A 22,708-nucleotide genomic window follows, 5' to 3' on the forward strand; every position below is an offset into this window, starting at 1 on the left:
TTAGTGTTACTAGGTCTCAGGTGTGCATAGGGAGCAGGTGTGTTCAATTTAGTAGTACAGCTCTCACACTCTCTCATACTGGTCACTGAAAGTTCCAACATGGCACCTCATGGCAAAGAACTCTCTGAGGATCTTAAAAGACGAATTGTTGCGCTACATGAAGATGGCCAAGGCTACAAGAAGATTGCCAACACCCTGAAACTGAGCTGCAGCACAGTGGCCAAGATCATCCAGCGTTTTAAAAGAGCAGGGTCCACTCAGAACAGACCTCGCGTTGGTCGTCCAAAGAAGCTGAGTGCACATGCTCAGCGTCACAACCAACTGCTGTCTTTGAAAGATAGGCGCAGGAGTGCTGTCAGCATTGCTGCAGAGATTGAAAAGGTGGGGGGTCAGCCTGTCAGTGCTCAGACCATACGCCGCACACTACATCAAATTGGTCTGCATGGCTGTCACCCCAGAAGGAAGCCTCTTCTGAAGTCTCTACACAAGAAAGCCCGCAAACAGTTTGCTGAAGACATGTCAACAAAGGACATGGATTACTGGAACCATGTCCTATGGTCTGATGAGACCAAGATTAATTTGTTTGGTTCAGATGGTCTCAAGCATGTGTGGCGGCAATCAGGTGAGGAGTACAAAGATAAGTGTGTCATGCCTACAGTCAAGCATGGTGGTGGAAATGCCATGGTCTGGGGCTGCATGAGTGCAGCAGGTGTTGGGGAGTTACATTTCATTGAGGGACACATGAACTCCAATATGTACTGTGAAATACTGAAGCAGAGCATGATCCCCTCCCTCCGGAAACTGGGTTGCAGGGCAGTGTTTCAGCATGATAATGACCCCAAACACACCTCTAAGACGACCACTGCTTTATTGAAGAGGCTGAGGGTAAAGGTGATGGACTGGCCAAGCATGTCTCCAGACCTAAACCCAATAGAACATCTTTGGGGCATCCTCAAGCGGAAGGTGGAGGAGCGCAAAGTCTCGAATATCCGCCAGCTCCGTGATGTCATCATGGAGGAGTGGAAAAGCATTCCAGTGGCAACCTGTGAAGCTCTGGTAAACTCCATGCCCAGGAGAGTTAAGGCAGTTCTGGGAAATAATGGTGGCCACACAAAATATTGACACTTCAGGAACTTTCACTAAGGGGTGTACTCACTTTTGTTGCTGGTGGTTTAGACATTAATGGCTGTATATTGAGTTATTTTGAGGGAAGAATAAATTTACACTGTTATATAAGCTGCACACAGACTACTTTTCATTGTGTCAAAGTGTCATTTTGTCAGTGTTGTCCCATGAAAAGATATACTTAAATATCTGCAGAAATGTGAGGGGTGTACTCACTTTTGTGATACACTGTACATGTTTCTAAAATAAATCTGTTCATAATTTAGAAACCCTATTAACTGGAGCTAATTTTATTCTTGACAGTGATTTAAAGCTCTTTTTTGTTTAAAGGGGGGGACAAAAAGGAAGAACAATGAACTGAGTTGATTCAGAAAGTAAAAGGTACATCTGTGAACAGTAAGCTGTGGCTGGTGTAAAATTTCTTCCTCAAACTCTGTGCAAATTTCTTCACAGACAACATATTTTATAAGAATAAAAGTTTGTCCCTTATACAGCCATTGACAGCCATTTATATAAATTAAAGGGAAATTTAGGAAAATTAGGTTAATTGTGCGGGCTTGTCACGATCTGTGAGACAAATCAGTGTAATATATTTTACTTAGCTACCATTATAAATATAGTATCAATACATAAATCGTTGTGGAGGTGCCAGTCAAAACCCTGTACCTAGATAAAAGATACCTAAAAGATAAACCAAGAGTGCAGGACTGTTAACCAAGACACAACAATATTGTGATGAAATGCAAATAAACAGCATAAGGTGGAGCAAGTGTAGAGGAAAGGGATGAAAACAAATTGAAAAATGGTGGTCACAAATGTGCCAGCTACTCGGGCCATTGGCATGTGACAACCCAGGTTAATAAAAAAAAACTAAATAACGAGAAGGTACTTAGTAGAAACTAGCAGCGGCTATTTTCATTTCCGACAATTACCAGAGGCTTTTATTCAAAGCATCTCACAATTGTGACTGAATACAATTGAGGGTAAAGAGCCTTGCTCAGGGGCCCACCTGAAGCAATTGTATGCTCAATGATGCACAGAGACTGGTTAAAAGAACCAACACTGTCAGTCATCTTTGCCTCCATGCACACCTTGCCAGTCGGTAGTTGCATGGCAAGTGGGCATGACACTGTAAACTGTGGCCCCTTGCTGAGCTATATGGCAGGTGGGCCCATTGAGCTAACAGCACTAATTGTAAATGCAGAGAAAATTATTACTATTAATTAAATATTACACATGTATATGTATAGAAGTTTGGTCAGGTTGCTTTCAAAAACCAGAAGAGTTAATAACAGAAACAGCTGTGTAGGAGGTTTAAAACTCTCTGAGGAACAGCCAAACTCTGCTACAAATGTGAGGTTGTGGAAGGCAGTGTCATGTCACAGGTTAAACACCATGGCAAGACTGAGCACAGCAACAAGACACAAGGTAGTTATACTGCATCAGCAAGGTCTCTCCCAGGCAAAGATTTCAAAGCAGATGTGCTGTTCAAGCTCCTTTGAAGAAGCACAAAGAAACTGGGCAATGTTAAGGACCGTAGATGCAGTAGTTGGCCAAAGAAACTTAGTGCAGCAGATGAAAGACACATTATGCTTACTTCCCTTTGAAATAAGACGATGTACAGCAGTGCCATCAGCTCAAAACTGACAGAAACCAGTGGGACCCAGGTACATCATTTACTGTTCCTAGAAGTCTGGCCAAAAGTGGTCTTCATCGAAGCAACGAAGCAAAGCAACTGAAGTATGCACTGAAACATAGGAACTGGGGTGCAGAAAAATGGCAGCAGGTGCTCTGGAGTAATGAGTCAAAATTTTAAATATTTGGCTGTAACAGAAGGCAGTTTGTTTGTGAAGAGCAAACAGTCAAGCATGGTGGAGGTTCCTTGCAAGTTTGACACTGCATTTTAGCAAATGAAGTTGGGGATTTGTTTAGGATGCTGAGCAATTCAGGCAGATACTTATCTATAATGCAATACCATCAGGGAGGTGTCCGATTGGCTCCAAATTTATTCTGCAGCAGGACAACAACACCAAACATACAACCAATGTCATTAAGAAATATCTACAGTGTAAAGAAGAACAAGTTCATTCCCGGAAGTCATGATATGGCCCCTACAGAGCCCTGATCTTAACATCATTGAGTCTTACTAAGATTGTATGTAGAAGAATTGATGCCGTTTTGCAGTTTCACCCGCACAGATTCACCTGATCCTCTGTTGGCAAACCTGTTTTGCTCTGGAACCGTGATGCCGGGCATGGTCTGGTACCAAGCTATTAAAAGCAAACCCCACATTATGAAACCACACTAGACACGGGCTGCGCCAGTCTATGGTGTGGTGGTCCACTTTGCTATTCCCAGCTCTTTTTAGGGTTCCCTATCTTTTTAAGAGTGCTGGGTTGTCACAGATGGCCAGAGTAGCCTGTCATATTGTGATACCTTCTCAGTTCTTTGCTATAACTTTTTTTAAAGAACTTTTCCAGTTGTGGGCTATGAAGAAATGCAGGAATATATAAGGGTGAGAAGTTAATTAAAGCAGTCAAGTGAAATGATTATATGACTAACTGAAAAATACAGAATAAAATGATAAACATATATTGTTTTCAGATGTAATAATCTATTTAATTTACTATGTACTGTATATCTAAATCACCAAAAAGTCCTGCACCTGCGATAATGAAAATGAATCCAAGTGCAGGATGTTTGACCAATGTAGAACAATACTGTAGTGAAAAGGAAACTAACAATGTTGTAATGTTGTTACACTGCCATTGCTTTGTGATGGTTGGCTGCACAGGTGGGTTAGCTTTCTCCAATGCCCTCTGTCTTATGTCGCTTGTTGCAGAATAGTCCCTGATCATTCAATCCATGTTGTGATGTCAATCCAGCTTATTCTTGGTCTTCCTTATTTCCTGAGTCCTCCACAATTCTTGCCATAACACTGCCTTCGATGTTGTGTGGGGAACCTTATTACATGCCCAAAGTAAGGTAACTTGTGGGACATAATGTGGTTAAGTAGCTCCTTTTCTGCTCTGGCAATCTTGTGAACTTACTCAGTGGTCATAATCTTCCTCCATGTGATTTTCAGCAGTTTTCTGATGCACTTGTTCTTAAAAGCCTGAATGTGTCTGTTTTCCTTTCTTCAGTGTCTAGGCTTTACATCTATATGTGGCTACTGACCAGACCAAGGCTTTCAGGCATCAATTGTAGCTTGGTAATGATGCTTACTGGCCAGTTTTTCATATCCTTGTCAATTTGACTGTCACTGTCATGTCCACTTTTATTCTTGACTTCAGCAGCACATTTTGTAGTATTTGATACTCTACTAAGGTGCTCCTTTACCTCCCACCATAATCTTCAGTACTTCTTCAGTGTTCATCATCACTCTCATTGTTGCTGCATTTATTAGCATGTTATATTTCTTTGCAGCCTTCTTGATATAACACATCAGCTCCTGTAATTGTTCTGGTGATGTGACTAATAATTTAATGCCATCAGCATACCCGAGATTGCTAATGGTCTTTTTAACAATCCTGAATCCTCTGGCAAATCCTTGTAGGTTTTTTTTTTATAACTTGTTATCCAAGGATGTTAAAGAGACATGGTGAGATGTTACATCCTTGTCAGACCCTCTTTCTTACTCTGGACCATGCTAATGTGGGGGAAATCTATTTCAAGCATAATTGGTCATGCTGTACGAGGTCAAATGTCTTTGTAAAGCCAATCCAACATAAATATAGTACCTGGTACCTTTCTCTTCCTTTCTCCTTGATGTTTCAGAGGTTTGGGATCTAATCCTACATGCCTCTATTTGGTCTAAATCCATCTTGTTTTTTGGCAATCTCCTCTCCAAGCTTTGTTTGCATTGATTTTAGGATTACTTGCAGCAGCATCTTGTTATCATGTGAGACCAGTGCATAGTTGCTTTGGATTAAGCCACATTTCTTAGGCAGTAGAATGAAGACTGGTTGTTTCAATTTATCACACTTTAAAGCAGACAATACACAACCTGTTCAGAATCATATGTCCACCAAACCTAAGCAACAGTTTAACTGCTATTTCGGAACCAGGTGCCTTTTCCTTAGCCAGTTCTGGCATGGCACACTTGTTCTCCTCCTTCAAAGGTCTCAGTTCTATTTCTTTGAACATCAATTTGTATATTCTTCTCTTCACCACTGTAGAATTCTTTCCATCTTTGATGCACCTTCTTTGGTTCTTTCTATTTTGTCCCTAATGGCTGTAGTTCGAGGCTGGAGTGGTTTGGTGAGCTTATTCACTATCTGGAACACAGATCTTTTCCTACCTGTCTTTGCTTTCTTCCAGCTCAGTGCATAATGAATCAAAATCTGCTTGTTAATCTCTTCTGAGCATCTCGTGCACTTCACATCAAAGTATTCTGTGTTCATCTGGAGACTTTGTTTTTGATTTATGCTTCTTTTTTTCTACCTAAAAGTGTTACTGCAAATTCAATTCTTGCATTTGTTGCAGTTCTTCTGTTCTCTTTCATTTGCAGCTTTCAGCATGACATCCTTCATCTGTTGCTACAGTCCATCTGGTGTGTGTGGCTTCTCAAGTCTCTTTAGTTATTCAAATCTGTTGGTAACCTCTACTTGGAATTGCTGCTTAAACAGGTACTTTATGAGTCTTTAAAGGTTCAACAGCAGTGACGTCCTAATTTGCTTCCTTTTAAATCTAAGCTTTATCGCCAATATTACAAAATTGTGATCAGAGTCACAATCTGCACTGAGGCATGTGCATGCATTATTAACAAACACTTTCCACTGCTGACTGATCAGGATGTAGTCATCTAGAGTTCTTGTCTCTTAAAACCCCAAATCATAAAAAGTTGGGACAGCATGGAAAATGCAAATAAAAAAAAAAAACAGAGTTCCTTACATTTACTTCAACTTTTATTTGATTGCAGACAGGATGAACCTGAGATATTTCATGTTTTATCTGCTCAACTTCACTTCATTTATTAATAAACATCCATTCCTGCATTTCAGGCCTGCAACACATTCCAAAAAAAGTTGGGACAGTAAAGCATTTACCACTTTGTAATGTTGCCATTTCTTTTCACCACACTTAAAAGACGTTTGGGCACCGAGAATACCAAGTGATTTAGTGTTTCAGCTTTTATTTTGTCTCATTCTTCCTGCAAACACGTCTTAAGATGTACAACAGTACGGGGTCGTCGTTGTCACATTTTTTGTTTCAAAATTCTCACACATTCTCTATTGGGGACAGGTCAGGACTGCAGGCAGGCCAGTCCAGTACCCGTACCCTCTTCTTCCACAGCCATGCCTTTGTGATGTGTGCAGCATGTGGTTTTGCATTGTCTTGTTGAAAAATGCTGGACGTCCCTAGAAAAGATGACGTCTTGAAGGCAGCACATGTTGCTCTAAGATCCATCACAGAAGTGTAAATGACCTTTGCCAAGTGCACTGACACAAACCCCATACTATAAACAGACCATGGCTTTTGGACTTGTTGTTGATAACAGTCTGGATGATCCATTTCATCTTTGGTCCGGAGCACTTGGCATCCATTTTTTTTTTTCAAAAAAAAAAACCTGGAATGCTGATTCATCTGACCACAATACACGTTTCCACTGTGTGATGGTCCATCCTAGATGCCTCCGAGCCCAGAGACGTCAAAACTAGACTCACCTGTTTAGAATCACATCATTATTTAGTTGTTTCACCTCATTGCTAGCCCTAAATTGCCCCCATCCCAACTTTTTTTGGAATGTGTTGCAGGCCTGAAATGCAATGGAGGTATATTAACACATGAAATGAAGTTGAGCAGACAAAACATAAAATATGTTGGGTTTAAACTGTCTGCAGTCAAATAAAAGTCAAAGTAAATGTGAGGAACAACGCATTTTTATTTTTTTTGCATTTTCCATGCTGTCCCAACTTTTTCTGATTTGGGGTTGTAATTCGGACTCTTCCAAGTGTATCTGTGGTTGCTGTATAGGTGAAACAGTGTGTTGGTGATTGTCAGGGGTCGATGCATTGCACTGTAAAGATAGTTGTATCTCTTGTCTTTGTTGTAACTTGGCTGATGCTACTCGCTGGGTTGTAGAATGTTAGATATGTAGCAGTGTTTCTGCTAACCAACACAGCAACTCCTTAATGTTTGTGGCCCTCTTTGCCTGAGACTTCCATGTTCCTGTAATATCTTGCCATGAAGTCTTAAGTTTGGCTTGTGTGTCTCTGGAACTTTTTCTCTGGTCATTGCATCTTCTCGCTCTTGTGCTTTACTGCATGTTATCTCTCTTGTGCAAACTTTTATGACCCAGTAGCACACTTTTCAATGCTCACTGTTGTCTGGTTCTTCTTGTTATGATGCGCCATGCATCTTCAATTGGAAATAGATCTGTATTGCAGGCCAGTCAAGAGCACACACTTTGTCTACAAAACCATGCTGCTGAAGTACATACAGAACATACAGCCTCAGTGAGAGTGCTGCAAATGGAAAAAAAAGGTGGACCCTGAACTAGGGGGTTATAAAAAAAACCCAGATGAGCATATACAGATGTGCAGGCTTCACTTGCCTCAGTTAAGCTCAATGTTCATGATTCTACTGTACAATAAGAAAGACACTGTGCAAATTGGCATCCATTGCAGAGTTGCAAGGCACAAACCACTGGTGTCCAAAATGAATACAAAGTCTTATCTCGCATTTGCCAAAGATACTTAATTGACACCCCCCCCCCCCCCCCCCTCCCCCCAAGTCTTTTTGAATAACATTCAATTTGTTATACACAGGTCCCGTTATATCTGGGGTAAAGTTAACACTGCATTTCCCTGTAAGAACAGCATACCAACAGTAAAACATGATGATAGTAGTGTGATGGTCAGGGGCTGCTTCACTTCCATATGAACTGGGTGACTTTTCATAACTTATGGAACCATGAATTCTCCTCAGGTTGTTTTGTGTTTTTTTTAGGCACCGCTTTTTTTCTTATTTTTCTTTTGTTTTGACTTTTTAGCCACAATATTGTTGTATCTTAGTTAAGCATCTTGCAAATTGGAATTATTTTCTTGCAGGAGCAGGTTTTTTTTTTTTATTTGTGCCACTGCATTTATTTTCCTAGTTTCCTTTTGTTTGTGTATAAGGACATGCAGAAAAGCTTGGTTTATAAAAAATCCAGTGTCCTACACAGAGCCCTGAGTTCAGCCTCACTGAACAGCTTTGGAACAAAATGGAACATCAGTTGAGCTTTCTTGAGGTGGGGTAGGGAATGATGTAATTAAAGTTGTAATAATTAACATAAAAAGTGTCACTAAACCAGGTTGACCAGGTTTAAATAAGACTAAAGTGTTCATGAATGAGTAGGTATCTGACTTACCTTTGATGTTCTTTACATAATTTTCAGTTTCTGCTTTTATTTTAACCCTTTAAAGTCTAAACCACCAAAACATTGCACAAAAATTCTAATTTTTTGAAACTGGAGTGCTTAATTGATCTTATAGGGGAGAAATTAAATAAGAGTTTGCATACATGAGTTTTGTTTTGTATCATATTGGATACATGAGGATTTCATGTATTTTTTTAATTTTTTATTGTTCACTGCATGTTTGTTTAACAAACAAAGATGTACAGAACATAATTTTTAACCCTTTTACTTTTAATTTGCTTTAGTTGTTTGGACTTAAGTAATTTAAAACTTATAAATGAATAACTGGGGTCTCAAAAATGAGAAGATCAAATTTTTCCATAACTTCATTGGAAGTCACTTAAAGCATCCGTTACAGTGTTTTCTATAAATTCGGTCCTTAGAAAAAATGTCTGTGCCTGTTATTGTTACTTACTGTATATCTTACACATATTTGTGGTACAAGCATTTATAAACCTTTAGTGTACATTTATATGATAATGTCAGGAACATTATATTTAAAATCAATAAATAAAGAAACATTTTCTTTTTTCTTTAAGTCTAAACTACAGTGGCGTCTGTTTGGCATCTGATGCTCAGTTTAGTGATTTCTTGGATGGCATGGGACCAGCACAATTTGTGGGGAGACAGACACTGGCCATGACCTCAATGGGTAAGTATGACATTAACAATCTATTTATATGTATTTGTGTATTAGATATTTTTGTCCAATTGATATATCGCTGATATATATGATGTATAAGTAATTAGAAGTGGTGTACACACACACACACACAACAAGGAGACAATAGCAAATACACAGTAGTCTAAAAGCCAACATGAGACTTGAAAAAAAAACCTTTTCAGATGTATATATTGTGGTGTAAAAAGTAATTGCCCTCTTCCTGACTGCTTCTGTTAGTGCATATTTACAATAATGAATAATAACAGGTCACTAAACATCATACTATACAATTAGAACTAAAAAAAAAACATATAGAACATCATTTCATTTCTTTTAAGGACACATATTATCCAATATGTTTATAACTCTTGTTAAAAAGTATTTCCCCTCCGGTTACTTAATCAACCAGGTAATTAAACAAAGTGAGACCTCATTGCTCAAGGTCCCTTTGTGTAATTCCAGGTCATGTTCATTGATGTGAAATCATTTAGTAGGACAAAGCAATAAAACACTATGACAGAATCAATGCAATAACTTTTACACAAAATCGTTTACAGCACCCATACTTCAAGAATCTATTTCACAATTAACATGAAAAGACAAATTTGGTGCAGATGCTTTGTTTATATTTTACCTGCATGATACACTATTTCACTACAAACGCTTAATATGTGAATGACCATAGCATGAATGATATAGCAGTCAAAAAACAGCATCCCTCATGAGACATAGATATACAGTAGAATATGTAAATCTGGCCCTAGGAACTCACGTGCACATAAAATATTTGACAAATTACTGCATATCTGTGTATGTATAAAATCATTAAAACATTAAAAACAGCTTGAAAAAAGTCAAAACCACAAAACAACAGTCATCACACACCACAACATGTAACAGCATAGCAAAAAAAGAACACATGTAGACACACACACAGTGTGTTACTCACTGTGTTACCTATGCGTTACCTGCACTCTCTCTTCGAGGCTGTGATCATTCATCGACTTACACTGATCAGCCATAACATTAAAACCACCTCCTTGTTTCTACACTCACTGTCCATTTTATCAGCTCCACTTACCATATAGAAGCACTTTGTTGTTCTACAATTACTGACTGTAGTCCATCTGTTTCTCCACATACCTTTATAGCCTGCTTTCAACCTGTTCTTCAATGGCCAGGACCCCCACAAGACCACCACAGAGTAGGTATTATTTAGGTGGTGGATCATTCTCAGCACTGCAGTGACAATGACATGGTGGTGGTGTGTTAGTGTGTGTTGTGCTGGTATGAGTGGATCAGACACAGCAGCGCTGCTGGAGTTTTTAAATACCGTGTCCACTCACTGTTCACTCTATTAGACACTCCTACCTGGTTGGTTCACCTTGTGGATGTAAAGTCAGAAACAATCGCTCACCTATTGCTGCTGTTTAAGTTGGTCATCTTCTAGACCTTCATGAGTGGTCACAAGATGCTGCCCACAGGGTGCTGTTGGCTGGATATTTTTGGTTGGTGGACTATTCTCAGTCCAGCAGTGACAGTGAAGTGTTTAAAAACTCCAGCAGCACTGCTGTGTTTTATCCACTCATACCAGCACAACACACACTAACACACCACCACCATGTCAGTGTCACTGCAGTGCTGAGAATGATTCACCACCCAAATAATACCTACTCTGTGGTGGTCCTGGGAGAGTCCTGACCATTGAAGAACAGCATAAAAGGGGGCTAACAAAGCATGCAGAGAAACAGATGGACTACAGTCTGTAATTGTAGAACTTCTATATGGTAAGTGGAGCTGATAAAATTGACAGTGAGTGTAGAAACAAGGAGGTGGTTTTAATGTTATGGCTTATTGGTGTATATAATGGCTTACTTTATCAATTTTCTTGAGAACTTGATCTTGTTGGGGTGGCGTTTTTGGCTTTGGCCCTTGTGCTGCCGTGGTAAAACCACCATGGACGAGTCTGCAGACTCCACCAAAAAATTCACGCTGGACACAAATGGTGTAGTTGGTGGAGTGGCTGTTCTTCCATCTCTTTTTTCTTTTTATAGCCGCTGCCAGTTTTTACTGGAGTTCCTTCTTTTAATTTTTGTTACACATTTCTAACAACCAGTTCTCAGTCTGTCTCTATTCCTTCCCTGTCCACTGTGGGCCTTTTTGGTCAATTTTTCCCTTTTTATGTTTTGGTTCTCACAGTATTGAACAATAATTAAGAATTAAAGCCTTGGTTAAGCATTCTAAAAAACTGGGTTCATTTTCTAAAACTGTTTGCAGCTCTGCCCCTAAAATAGTAAAGTATTTTAGCTAGAGTTAAGTTTGCTTTCTAAAAGCAACTAAATGCCTGAAGGTTTGTGTTTACGTGTGCACTATAGGTGATGTTGAGATTGGGCTCATGGAAAGGAATGGACAGTTAGAAGTTGAGATCATGCAGGCTAGAGGACTCATCATAAAACCCGGCTCCAAAGGACCTCCAGGTGACTCTCCTTTTAAAAATAATTTTGATGTCCACTCAGTCTTATAAAGTACTAAAATAATTTAATAAAAAAGCTGTATATGCAGTATTTGTATATGCAAGATTACATAATAACGTATGATCTTTCATATTACAGCTGCATACATAAAAGTGTACCTTCTGGAGAACGGAGTGTGCGTAGCCAAAAAGAAGACAAAGTCTGTGCGGAAATCACTTGATCCTCTATACAACCAGGTCCTTGTATTCTCTGAGAGTCCACAGGGAAAGGTTGTACAGGTATGTTAAATGACTCATTAAAATGTGTTAGATTAAAGGTCCAACGGTTAATATTGTATTGTTTTTTTCTAGTGCAAATGAGGTAAAAATATCTGTAGAACACAATGAAAATTAATATTAAAACAATGTGAGTAAGCCTATGAAACATTTTACATTACAATAGTTATAAGGGTTTTTTTTGCCAACACTAACCATTTTCATGACCTGTTTTTTTTTGTTAAGAAAGCAGCATTACGTTTAATTACGTGGATGTGCCAGCTAAAGATTCTTGATGATAATTTAGCTTAAAGTACTTTATAACAGTGAAATATTTACATTACATTTTCAGCATTTAGCAGACGCTTCTTTATCCAGAGCGACTTACAGTACTGTGACGGCATACAATCTAAGCATTTGAGGGTCAAGGGCCTCGCTCAAGGGCCCAACAGTGGCAACCTAGCAGTGATGAGGCTCGAACCGGCAACCTTCTGATTGCTGTACCAGCACCTAAACCACTAGGCTATAGCTGCCCCACTTAAGATACAATACAGACACAGTGTGTAAAAGAACACAGACAGCATCAGGTAGGGTAATAACCTGTGAAACTACAGTATACTCAAGATAGCTGTTCAGAAAGATAAAAGATGAGATAATTGCCTTGCACAAACAAAGACAAAGGTACTGAATGTTTCTGAAGATACAGATGGAAGCATACTTTGCAAGTCCAAAGTTAAAGTAACTTAAAGTACACTAACTGTATGTGGCAGAAATAGGAAGCTATCGCTGTCTACCACCAGATTCCTAAGACAGGTGGTCAAAAACCCCTAAGTGACTGCATAAGACTGTTGTTGTATATTGCACTTTATAATGCACCATACATATTCTTACTATGAAGCCACTCTGTTAAAACATGTGCAGAATGTGACTTGGTATTGTCTTGCTAAACAACAGGGATGTTAATAAACAAACCAACTCCTACAAAAACAACTCTGTCTAGGTGTCATCATGTGTTTTTAATTCTATCTAGGTGGCATCATATGTTGCGTTTAAAAATTATGCTTTTGTTACAATCTATTTACAAATATTTACAACTTAAAAGTTGGACTAGTTATTGCTGTTCCTATGGTTCTGGCTGTTACTTACTCTAGATCTTACTCTTGTCATTAATCTTGGTTTAGTCACTAAATTAGAATATGCATGTGGTCATTAGTTCTTGTTTTTGTAATTGCTGCAAAAGCAGTTAGCATTAAGATTAGCACTTGCTGTTTGTTTTGAGCTAGAGATTAGGTTTGGGAAATTCTAATATTTACAGGACTATCAAACCCTACAGTTTACTTTTATACACACAATGTTATACACAATTCTATGTACAATAACCAATCTAATCAGGCCTGACACACAACCAGGGGAGCAACCACTGAGAACACTATCTAACACATGAACACAGTTCGGCAACAACACACCATCTAGTGGGCCATGAACAAAGGCCCCGAATGAGTGCTGGTCTGTGATTTTTCAATAATTAGCCTATTGGTTGCAAAACATGCTGCAGATGTGACACAATGCAAAAAACACTACAGCGCCAGTTCAGTAACGTAACAGTTTTAACAAATAAATCGAAGCTGACCATATCTTGGTTTCATATTGTCTGCAACTAAATAAATGTTAAATGTAGGAAACACTTCAACACTGTCCCATTTTTTTCTGATTTACAGTGTAAATATTAATTTCTCAATAAGTCTTTTAAAAATGTCTTTTGTATCAAAGCCCAGACAGTGGGAGAGAGAGAAAGAGGGGAGGAGAAAGAGAGAAGCTGGCTATGACCAAAGTCAGAGCTCTATGTTGTAATATTCAGTTATTTAAATATTGAACTTTTAATAACTTTATTTCTTATGTAGATTATTGAGTATTATACATGAACTAGGTCAGGTAATGTGTAAAAAAGTTAATTTATATTAATAAATTAAAATCCAAACTCTGCTATTACAGTAAACAGTTCTGTTGCATACACTATACTCTTTTGTGGACTCTAATATCCTTATTTTATTATTTTTTACAATTTTAAGCATACTTTTATAAATCTTTAAGTTTTGGTCCCCTTAAGCTTTCCTTTCTCTATAACATTTTAGGAGTTTTTTTAATTTCAGTATAGGTACAGATGTTATTCCTGTCATTTCTTCATTTTGAGCGTTTGAAAGTTTATTTAAAGTAGAACATGTATCTAAATGCTCAACTAACAAGCTTGTGCTGCAAATTGACAACTAGTATTACTTAAAGCATATGAATTTTCAGGTTGAATTGAAACAAATTAGCTAAAAATATTATTTAAATAAAGATATACTCCTACACACATCCTACCTGTTTTCTTTACCATTTTGATTTCTAAACTATTGTGTGTAATGCATATTTTAAAATAAATGTCTATATTACTCTCCCCTCTTAGGTCATTGTTTGGGGAAACTATGGTCGAATGGACCGCAAGTGCTTCATGGGTGTGGCCCGAATCCTTTTGGAAGAACTGGATTTGACCAACATGGTGATTGGCTGGTACAAGCTTTTTCCCACCTCCTCCATGGTGGATCCCACCATGGCACCGCTGATCCGACACTCTTCACAGTTCTCGCTTGAGAGCACAGTCGGACCATGTTGTGAACGCTCGTAAGAAGAAAATTAAGGATTTTTTTTCAGTTTTTTTTCTGTAAGGGCTCTTACAGTGCTGCATGCAAATAGGGATGTTCCAGAATTCTCCAGAACCTAGAACGATGCAGAGACTCCAGAACTACATGGCACCAGTTCTGAAGGTGTGTTATTTTAAATGACAATTATGAACCAGACATAAACCTGATGACTGAATTTCTTAATGAGTTTACCTTTGCTTATCAGTGGTCTCTTTGTCTGTCATTAACATGTGTGTGCAGCTTCTGATGGGATGGAAAAGCTTACTTTTAATTGTAAAAAAAGGAGAAAAATCGCAACTTAGCTGATATCTATAGCAAGTGTTGCTTTGTCTAATATAAGAAAAAAGTGTGTAAGTGGCTGCTAACATACAACCCCAAATCAGAAAAAAGTTGGGACAGTGTGGAAAAAAAATAAAATAAAATAAAGTCTCAAAGATTTTGTTGTCTAGCAAGGATATAGGCCAGTAGTTCTCAGCTCCACTATATCTAGGTTGCGCTTCTTTAAGACATGCTTAAGACATGTGGGAACACTGTATTTATAATTGACAAAACATCAGCTACTGTATTAAAAACTTCCTTAAATAACAAAGAACAAACAACAAAAAACATCCATAATATAGGTACAACCCTTCATGTGAAAAACAATGTCGGATAACTGGCAAATGGAGACTAGTCTCAAATTTCTCAAATGATGGAATACCAACATTTGAGATAAAGACCTAGTTCCAGAGGTTGAAAAGCTAGGAAGAAGTCCAGCTGCTACAGGGCCATCCGCAAAAGGTCAGATCCGCAAAAGCAGCAGATTTCATGATTTAGTATTGAATTTATTGTATTAAACAGACATTGTGGCCTGAGGAATCTGCTGCCTTTGCGGATCTGACCTGTTCTTGGAATCTAACCGAACATGATCTGAAAATCTCAAATGATACTTGTAGTTTATCCTTCTTCTATTTGCGCTTTGCCATCCTACACTCTTTTCTTACAGTCCTAATTGAATCGTTCAGCCAAGATTGGGATTTAAACCTGGGATGACTCACTCTAAGAGGGGCAATCAAACACAGTTGTACAGGAGGATGGAAAAGAAACATTTCAGTATCCTATTCAATATCAGTAAGTATTCAATAAAGTGAGAAGCAGTAGAAGAGAAAAAAATAGCATAAGCAAGCGCAAACTGAGAAGCGGTAGTTGGGCCAAACTTTCTAGAGAGTTGTTCTGATGGCCTAGCCTGAGGTTGTAAAGCCTGAGGTTGGGAATGAATGAAACATGATAGGCATGTTGTCTGACAGTGAAGATTCTACAATTTTACATCATCTACATTAAAACCATCAAATAAAACAAGACCAAGAATGTGCCCATGCCTCCTCCTCCTCTTCTGGGGTTTAATGGACAGTTTAACAAACTACAGTCTATAGGGCACAGATCTGAGACGAGACTTAGATTATCAGCTCACAACCATGTTTTGTAAAAGTTGCTAAGAATTAATGACTTCTTTGAGACTGATCTTACATTAGCCAGAGCCATTTTAGCTGTTGAAATGGATTTATCAGACATCCAAGGTGTTTATTCTGAGGTCTCAGGTTTTGGATGATGCACTGATAATAAACACGAGTGAAAATGAACCAGCTCATTTTGGCTGCTTTATATTGCATTTCCTTTTTTAGAATAGTGCAGTGGTACATCATCAGTGGAAAATCAAGGATGCAAAAAGCAATCTCAGTCGGTCTTAAAGGAGTGTACATCAATAGCAGATCATATACTAAGCAAATCTTAATGATTGTATTGAATTCGGATCACTGATACTGTGTGGAGCTCCTGAAAGAGGTGGTACACAAGAATAAACACATACAATGGGTAACTCAGAGCAGGTAGGAACCAATAGCATGCCGACAAATACATTGGCACCCTCTTGGATGATTGTACAGGGTAGAGTACTAATCTGGCCTGCCTGAAAGAATGTGTGAAGAATTTATAAATGCGACAACAACAACCCCATACCGTTGCACACCTTCAAATGTGTTTGCAGAAAGCAGGGGACAAAATAACACCTAAACACTTCATCACTTGGTATTCGCTTGGTGCCAAAATGTCTTTTCAGAGTTTTGAGAAGGAACGGCAACATTACAAAGTGATAACTTTTTTGGAAATATGTTGCAGGCCTCAAATGCAAGAATAGATTATATTAAAAATAAAATAAAGCTGACCAGACAAAACATGAAATATCTTGAGTTCATACTGCCAGCAATGAAATAAAAGTCAAAGTAAATACAGTGGACCCTTGACTTACGAATTTAATTGGTTCCAAAGGGCTGTTCTTAAGTCAAAATGTTCGTTAGTTAAACCTACTTTTCCCATAAGAAATAATGTAAACAGAATTAATCCGTGCCAGACCTCCCGAACCACCCCTTACCTAACCTCTCTAATGTCTTAAATGGTCTTTTTTGTTATAAATACAAGTATATTTGCCCTTACATCTTAAATTATAGAATATACATTACTGTAATAAACAATAATAAACAACAATACACAGTAGTACTGTACATAAAAACACATCACATTTCAGTACAGTACGTGTGCTGTACTATACACCATAATAAATTTACTTCTTTTTTCTAAAATGTATCTACCAGAAACAACAACTCTCATATTTCTCTATTATTTCCTTCTTTATTTCAATAGTGTTGTATTTTGTTGGTGTAACCGCATGAAAGAGAGAATACTTTACTCAGCCGATCTCCTTCTTCTCTCTCACTCACTGTCCCCTCTGTCTGATACACAGTGACATCTACTGGCAGGAGTAATTATACAACAACAAATGTCAGATTTTTTCATTTTCTCACCACTGTGCTTCCTCTGCACCTTATTTGGGGACATTTTAAAATTGAAATTTTACAAAATATAAAGAAAACACCGGAAAAACACAGTCCGCTGTCCGAATGTTCGCTCACTGTATATATAGAGAGAGAGACAGTCGGAGTTAACTTGTTCGTGACGTCACGTGTTTCGGGAATTTCGGTTCGTAATCCGAAATTTGTTCGTACATTAAGTTGAAAAAGATCGTTCGTAACCTGAAATGTTCGTATGGTAAACCGTTTGTTACTCAAGGGTCTACTGTATAAGAAACATTTTTGGCATTTTCCATACAGTCCCAACATTTTCTGATTTGTTGATTTTCTGATTGGTTGTATATACTATACAGGCCAGCATTTTTAGAATTGTTATTCACATAGATAAAACGATTAATTACATTTACATTACTTGTTTATTGATTGTAATTGATGTTTGGCTTCCAAAGTTTTTTTCTCTTTTGCTTACTGTATGAACTAGCAAGTGTCTTTACTTTAAAGCCATAAAATTGTTTACCATTCACGGGTAAATACAGATTTAACAAAAAGAGACAGATTATGTCATTTGACAAATAATTAAAAGTTTGAAAGTATTAAACAGGACTTTTACAAAACAAAAAAAGTGAAAATGATAATCTGTTAATTGTAGGTAAAAGATATAAGTCTTATTAGAAAATAAAAAAACAAAACAATTGAATGTAACATTTTTACCATTGTGATGGTCTAGTAGTGCATGTTTTATATATGTTTGCCAGTTGTGAGTGAGCTAAAGGATTTTTTTTTTTTTTATCAGCCATCAGTGTCTGGAATGCAAAACTTTTAGTAGCAGTGTTAAGGTTAAAGCATTAGAAGGTATCATAGATACAAAAAGCATTTTGGATTACTAAGAACTAATAAGATTACAGTACTAGTTTTTTCAGGAGTGTGTTTAGTGAACAAATCTCAGTGCTTGTTAAGCAAATATGTAGCAGCTGAGGTTTTAGAACCATGGATACACTGTTTAATTGCACTCAAATTGTACACTGTGCAAAACACACACAGCAAAATTAACTACTACTCTTAATTTCATGTTTGTTGTGATTCACAAAGGGCCACCTGTTTATGGTTGCTGACCCCTTAAACTAAATTCCTGAAAATATCAATTGTTCAGTTATAAAGTGCTGCATGTAATGAATTATCAAAAAAATTTAAAAAAGTAAATGCACATCATAAAAAAGGCATGATATTAGATGATAATAAACCTAATGTGTGGTAAACAAGCCATTACAAATGTCATTTTCATTTCTGCATAATTAAATAGTTGCAGCATTTAAAGCAATAAGCAGATAAGAAACCACCTTGTGTGTAGTGAAGAAACAAAAAGCCAAACCTTTCATGCATATTTTAAATACCACAGAGTTCATGGAGCAATACTGCATTAGCTTTGGTTTGGCTTTATTTTCTACATCTCTGTTACAATAATAAAAAGTGGGAGTTATTTTGTAAAATATCGAACAAATAAAGTTCATTCAGTATCTTTTTTGGCTTTAACAACAATAGTATGATTTAGTTTAATTTTTTTTAATGAATGTTAACTGCAAGACCATGTTGGTCTGCTAAAACTACTATCGTTGCCATGTTTGAGTGTTAAAATATACAGAAGGAAATATTTTTTAATAACTTTACGGATGAAAATTCTATTACTGAAGTATATGTTTGCCTAAATAAAATTGAGATATAAGTCTCAGTTTTGACCATATAAATATGTTGAACAGAAAATAAACATTTTATAACATTACTTTGATTTTAACTGCCTATAAAAGTCATGTATTATACGAGGGATCTCCAAACAGTTCTGCACTTTTATATTTTCGTTGCCTGAGAGACTAAGAGGGAGCTTACAGTCCGGATTTAGCACCATCTGATTTCCACCATTTTGAACGCACAAAGAAGCTTTAAGGGAAAGAAGATTTTCATGTGATGATGATGTGAAAGCAGCGGTGCATCAAAGCGGTGCATCAAAACATTTTTTGCTGATGGCATTAAAAAGTTAGTATGATGCTGGGAAAAATGCATCGGAAGGTGACTATGAAAAAAAGTAATAATAAATAGAGTTTTAAAAAGTGCAGAAACTTTTTGAAGAACACTTGTAATTTCATTTGCATTTATTTACTTTTTTTTTTTTACAAAGAATTGTATTTAAATTATTTAATAAATGATGTTTGCCCTGTAATTACTAATAAGTAAAATATACTCAGTCTCTAAATTTGTATTGTAAATTTGTAAAGTACTTTTATCCATACCATAGTAAGCCCATTTAGTGATTAAAAATTACAAATGCTTTATTTTAATGTATAAAATATGTATAAAATTACAGTTAGAGCTGGTCTTGACCAATGTGGTGCCCCATGCAAGATTTTGGCTGATGCCACTTGCTTCATTAATCATTAAATCAATCATTGTGTTTACACACTCACACAGACACTGCATAGCTTTATGATTTTTTTTATGTAAGATAAAAAACAGTATTAAACAGTGAAAACAGTATTAAAGAAAAGAGACAAATGAATGACAGTATAAATAATATATAAATATAAATAAGGTATTACACAAAATGCTATATCAATACAGTTTCCTTTACCCTGCGTTTGTTGTTCCTGCACTGTATTCATAATGACCACTTATATAACATTTGTACATCCCAGAAACATGGTCACACTTTTGCTTTCTCAGAAAATTAACATGCAGTAGAATGAATTATTATTATGCAGTAGAATAAATTATTATTAATTAATATTATGCAGTAGAATGAGTCATTTCGAAAGCCAAAATATGTGGTTCAAGTCTATACTGGAGGATGTGGGACCAGTAAATACCAGACACAAAACACAGTAGATTACAGCAGTGCTTTGTTAATGTTTATACAGTATTAGGATATTATATTGATTTTAGCTTATTAGTGTATTTTAGTCAACTGTGGAGCTGACACTGGATTTTGATGCCAACCTCTGTTCTTTAACAAAATTATCTAACTATCTTAAAACTATGCTCCAAGCATCTGACATTACTATGCAACAGATATTCATTAGTATTTATTCATCAAATTATATTACTTCTGTCTTTTTACTCTCTTTTGTCTTCTTCTTTCTTTTTTTACATGGACAACAGAGGGCTTAAGCCTTTTTGACATCCGTTAATCACAAACTGTCACTCATTTACTCACTGCCACCACCCCTCCTCCAAATGGGGATTTGATGTGCCAGGGAGATGCCGGACAGGTGGTGCAATAATCATGAATAATATTAGAGCTTATATTATTAGACTATAAAGTTGTAATAATGTGAGTTTTTTTGTAGCACTTATAAATAATAGTTTAAACAGTATTAGTAAATTAAATAAAATTAACAATGAATTTTTCACTAAATTATGAGTGCTCAGGCACCCATACGGATAGATGGTGCCCCTAGTATTTACCTACACTCAGGGGCGTAACTACCGGGGGGGGGGGGGCAAGGGGGGAGCGAGGTGCACTGGGGCCCATGGCATGGGAGGGCCCTCCACGACATGAACTGAACCACCCATCGCACTGCTCCCCCATTGGCTGCACTCACCAGGTCGTTATTATTATATTACAATATTTTCATTAAGTAAAATATTAAACATATACATATAATTTGTTAAGGGGGCCCAATTTTTTTTTGCACTGGGGCCCATGAGCTCCTTGTTATGCCTACACTGCCTATGCCCTTGGCTGGCTTTACTTACAATTAATGTACTCTAAGGAATGTCAACATTTAACAATGATTGAATCTTGTGAATAATAGAAAAGCCTTAACCCCAAGAATGTCACAAGTGTTTATAATTTAATCAGCCCCAATGGCAGTTTTTCTTAACCTGTGAACAAGTCATGAAGGGAAATGTATTCCCTTACGTGGCAATGTAATGTACTTTCTATTGTGTAGAAACTTATTTAATCTGTTAAATGTCTGTCTGTGTCAAACTTGCCATGTTTTCCATGATTTCATGTGAGTTTTTCTTACTCACAGTTCCTCATGCCTCCTATGCACAAGAAGTGGACTGGTTGCTCTAAATTTTCCCAAAGTGTAAACGAGTAAGTGAGTGTTTGATGTCCTGTGATAAACTGGTGCCCTGTCCACGGTGAATTCCAGCCTTATGCTTAGTGTTCATAGGATTGATTTCACCCACTGTCGCTAAATGAATCTATGGTCTTTTTTTTAGTCTAGATGAACATTTGTATATGCAGGTGTAAAGTTATGAGTATGAGTTATGAGTATAAATGGAGAGTCTGACTAAACTATAGCCTGACCATTTCTGATGCTTTATACATAATACATACAGTGTATCACAAAAGTGAGTACACCCCTCACATTTCTGCAGATATTTAAGTATATCTTTTCATGGGACAACACTGACAAAATGAAACTTTGACACAATGAAAAGTAGTCTGTGTGCAGCTTATATAACAGTGTAAATTTATTCTTCCCTCAAAATAACTCAATATACAGCCATTAATGTCTAAACCACCGGCAACAAAAGTGAGTACACCCCTTAGTGAAAGTTCCTGAAGTGTCAATATTTTGTGTGGCCACCATTATTTCCCAGAACTGCCTTAACTCTCCTGGGCATGGAGTTTACCAGAGCTTCACAGGTTGCCACTGGAATGCTTTTCCACTCCTCCATGACGACATCACGGAGCTGGCGGATATTCGAGACTTTGCGCTCCTCCACCTTCCGCTTGAGGATGCCCCAAAGATGTTCTATTGGGTTTAGGTCTGGAGACATGCTTGGCCAGTCCATCACCTTTACCCTCAGCCTCTTCAATAAAGCAGTGGTCGTCTTAGAGGTGTGTTTGGGGTCATTATCATGCTGGAACACTGCCCTGCGACCCAGTTTCCGGAGGGAGGGGATCATGCTCTGCTTCAGTATTTCACAGTACATATTGGAGTTCATGTGTCCCTCAATGAAATGTAACTCCCCAACACCTGCTGCACTCATGCAGCCCCAGACCATGGCATTCCCACCACCATGCTTGACTGTAGGCATGACACACTTATCTTTGTACTCCTCACCTGATTGCCGCCACACATGCTCGAGACCATCTGAACCAAACAAATTAATCTTGGTCTCATCAGACCATAGGACATGGTTCCAGTAATCCATGTCCTTTGTTGACATGTCTTCAGCAAACTGTTTGCGGGCTTTCTTGTGTAGAGACTTCAGAAGAGGCTTCCTTCTGGGGTGACGGCCATGCAGACCAATTTGATG

General features: G+C 37.6%; 1 protein-coding gene across 4 annotated transcripts in view; it reads left to right on the forward strand.

Moving 5' to 3' along the window:
- rims4 (regulating synaptic membrane exocytosis 4) overlaps positions 1–14,584 on the forward strand; it is a 60,590-nt gene extending 46,006 nt beyond the window's left edge. For all 4 annotated transcript variants that reach the window (XM_062996741.1, XM_062996740.1, XM_062996738.1 and 1 more), the window contains 4 exons: positions 9,067–9,179; positions 11,567–11,668; positions 11,804–11,943; positions 14,366–14,584. In XM_062996741.1, coding sequence (XP_062852811.1) covers positions 9,067–9,179; positions 11,567–11,668; positions 11,804–11,943; positions 14,366–14,584 — 574 coding nt within the window. The remainder of the gene's footprint in view (positions 1–9,066; positions 9,180–11,566; positions 11,669–11,803; positions 11,944–14,365) is intronic.
- The last annotated feature ends 8,124 nt before the right edge of the window (positions 14,585–22,708 follow it).

The sequence above is a fragment of the Trichomycterus rosablanca genome, chromosome 6 (genome assembly GCF_030014385.1).
Source record: "Trichomycterus rosablanca isolate fTriRos1 chromosome 6, fTriRos1.hap1, whole genome shotgun sequence".
NCBI lineage: Eukaryota > Metazoa > Chordata > Actinopteri > Siluriformes > Trichomycteridae > Trichomycterus > Trichomycterus rosablanca.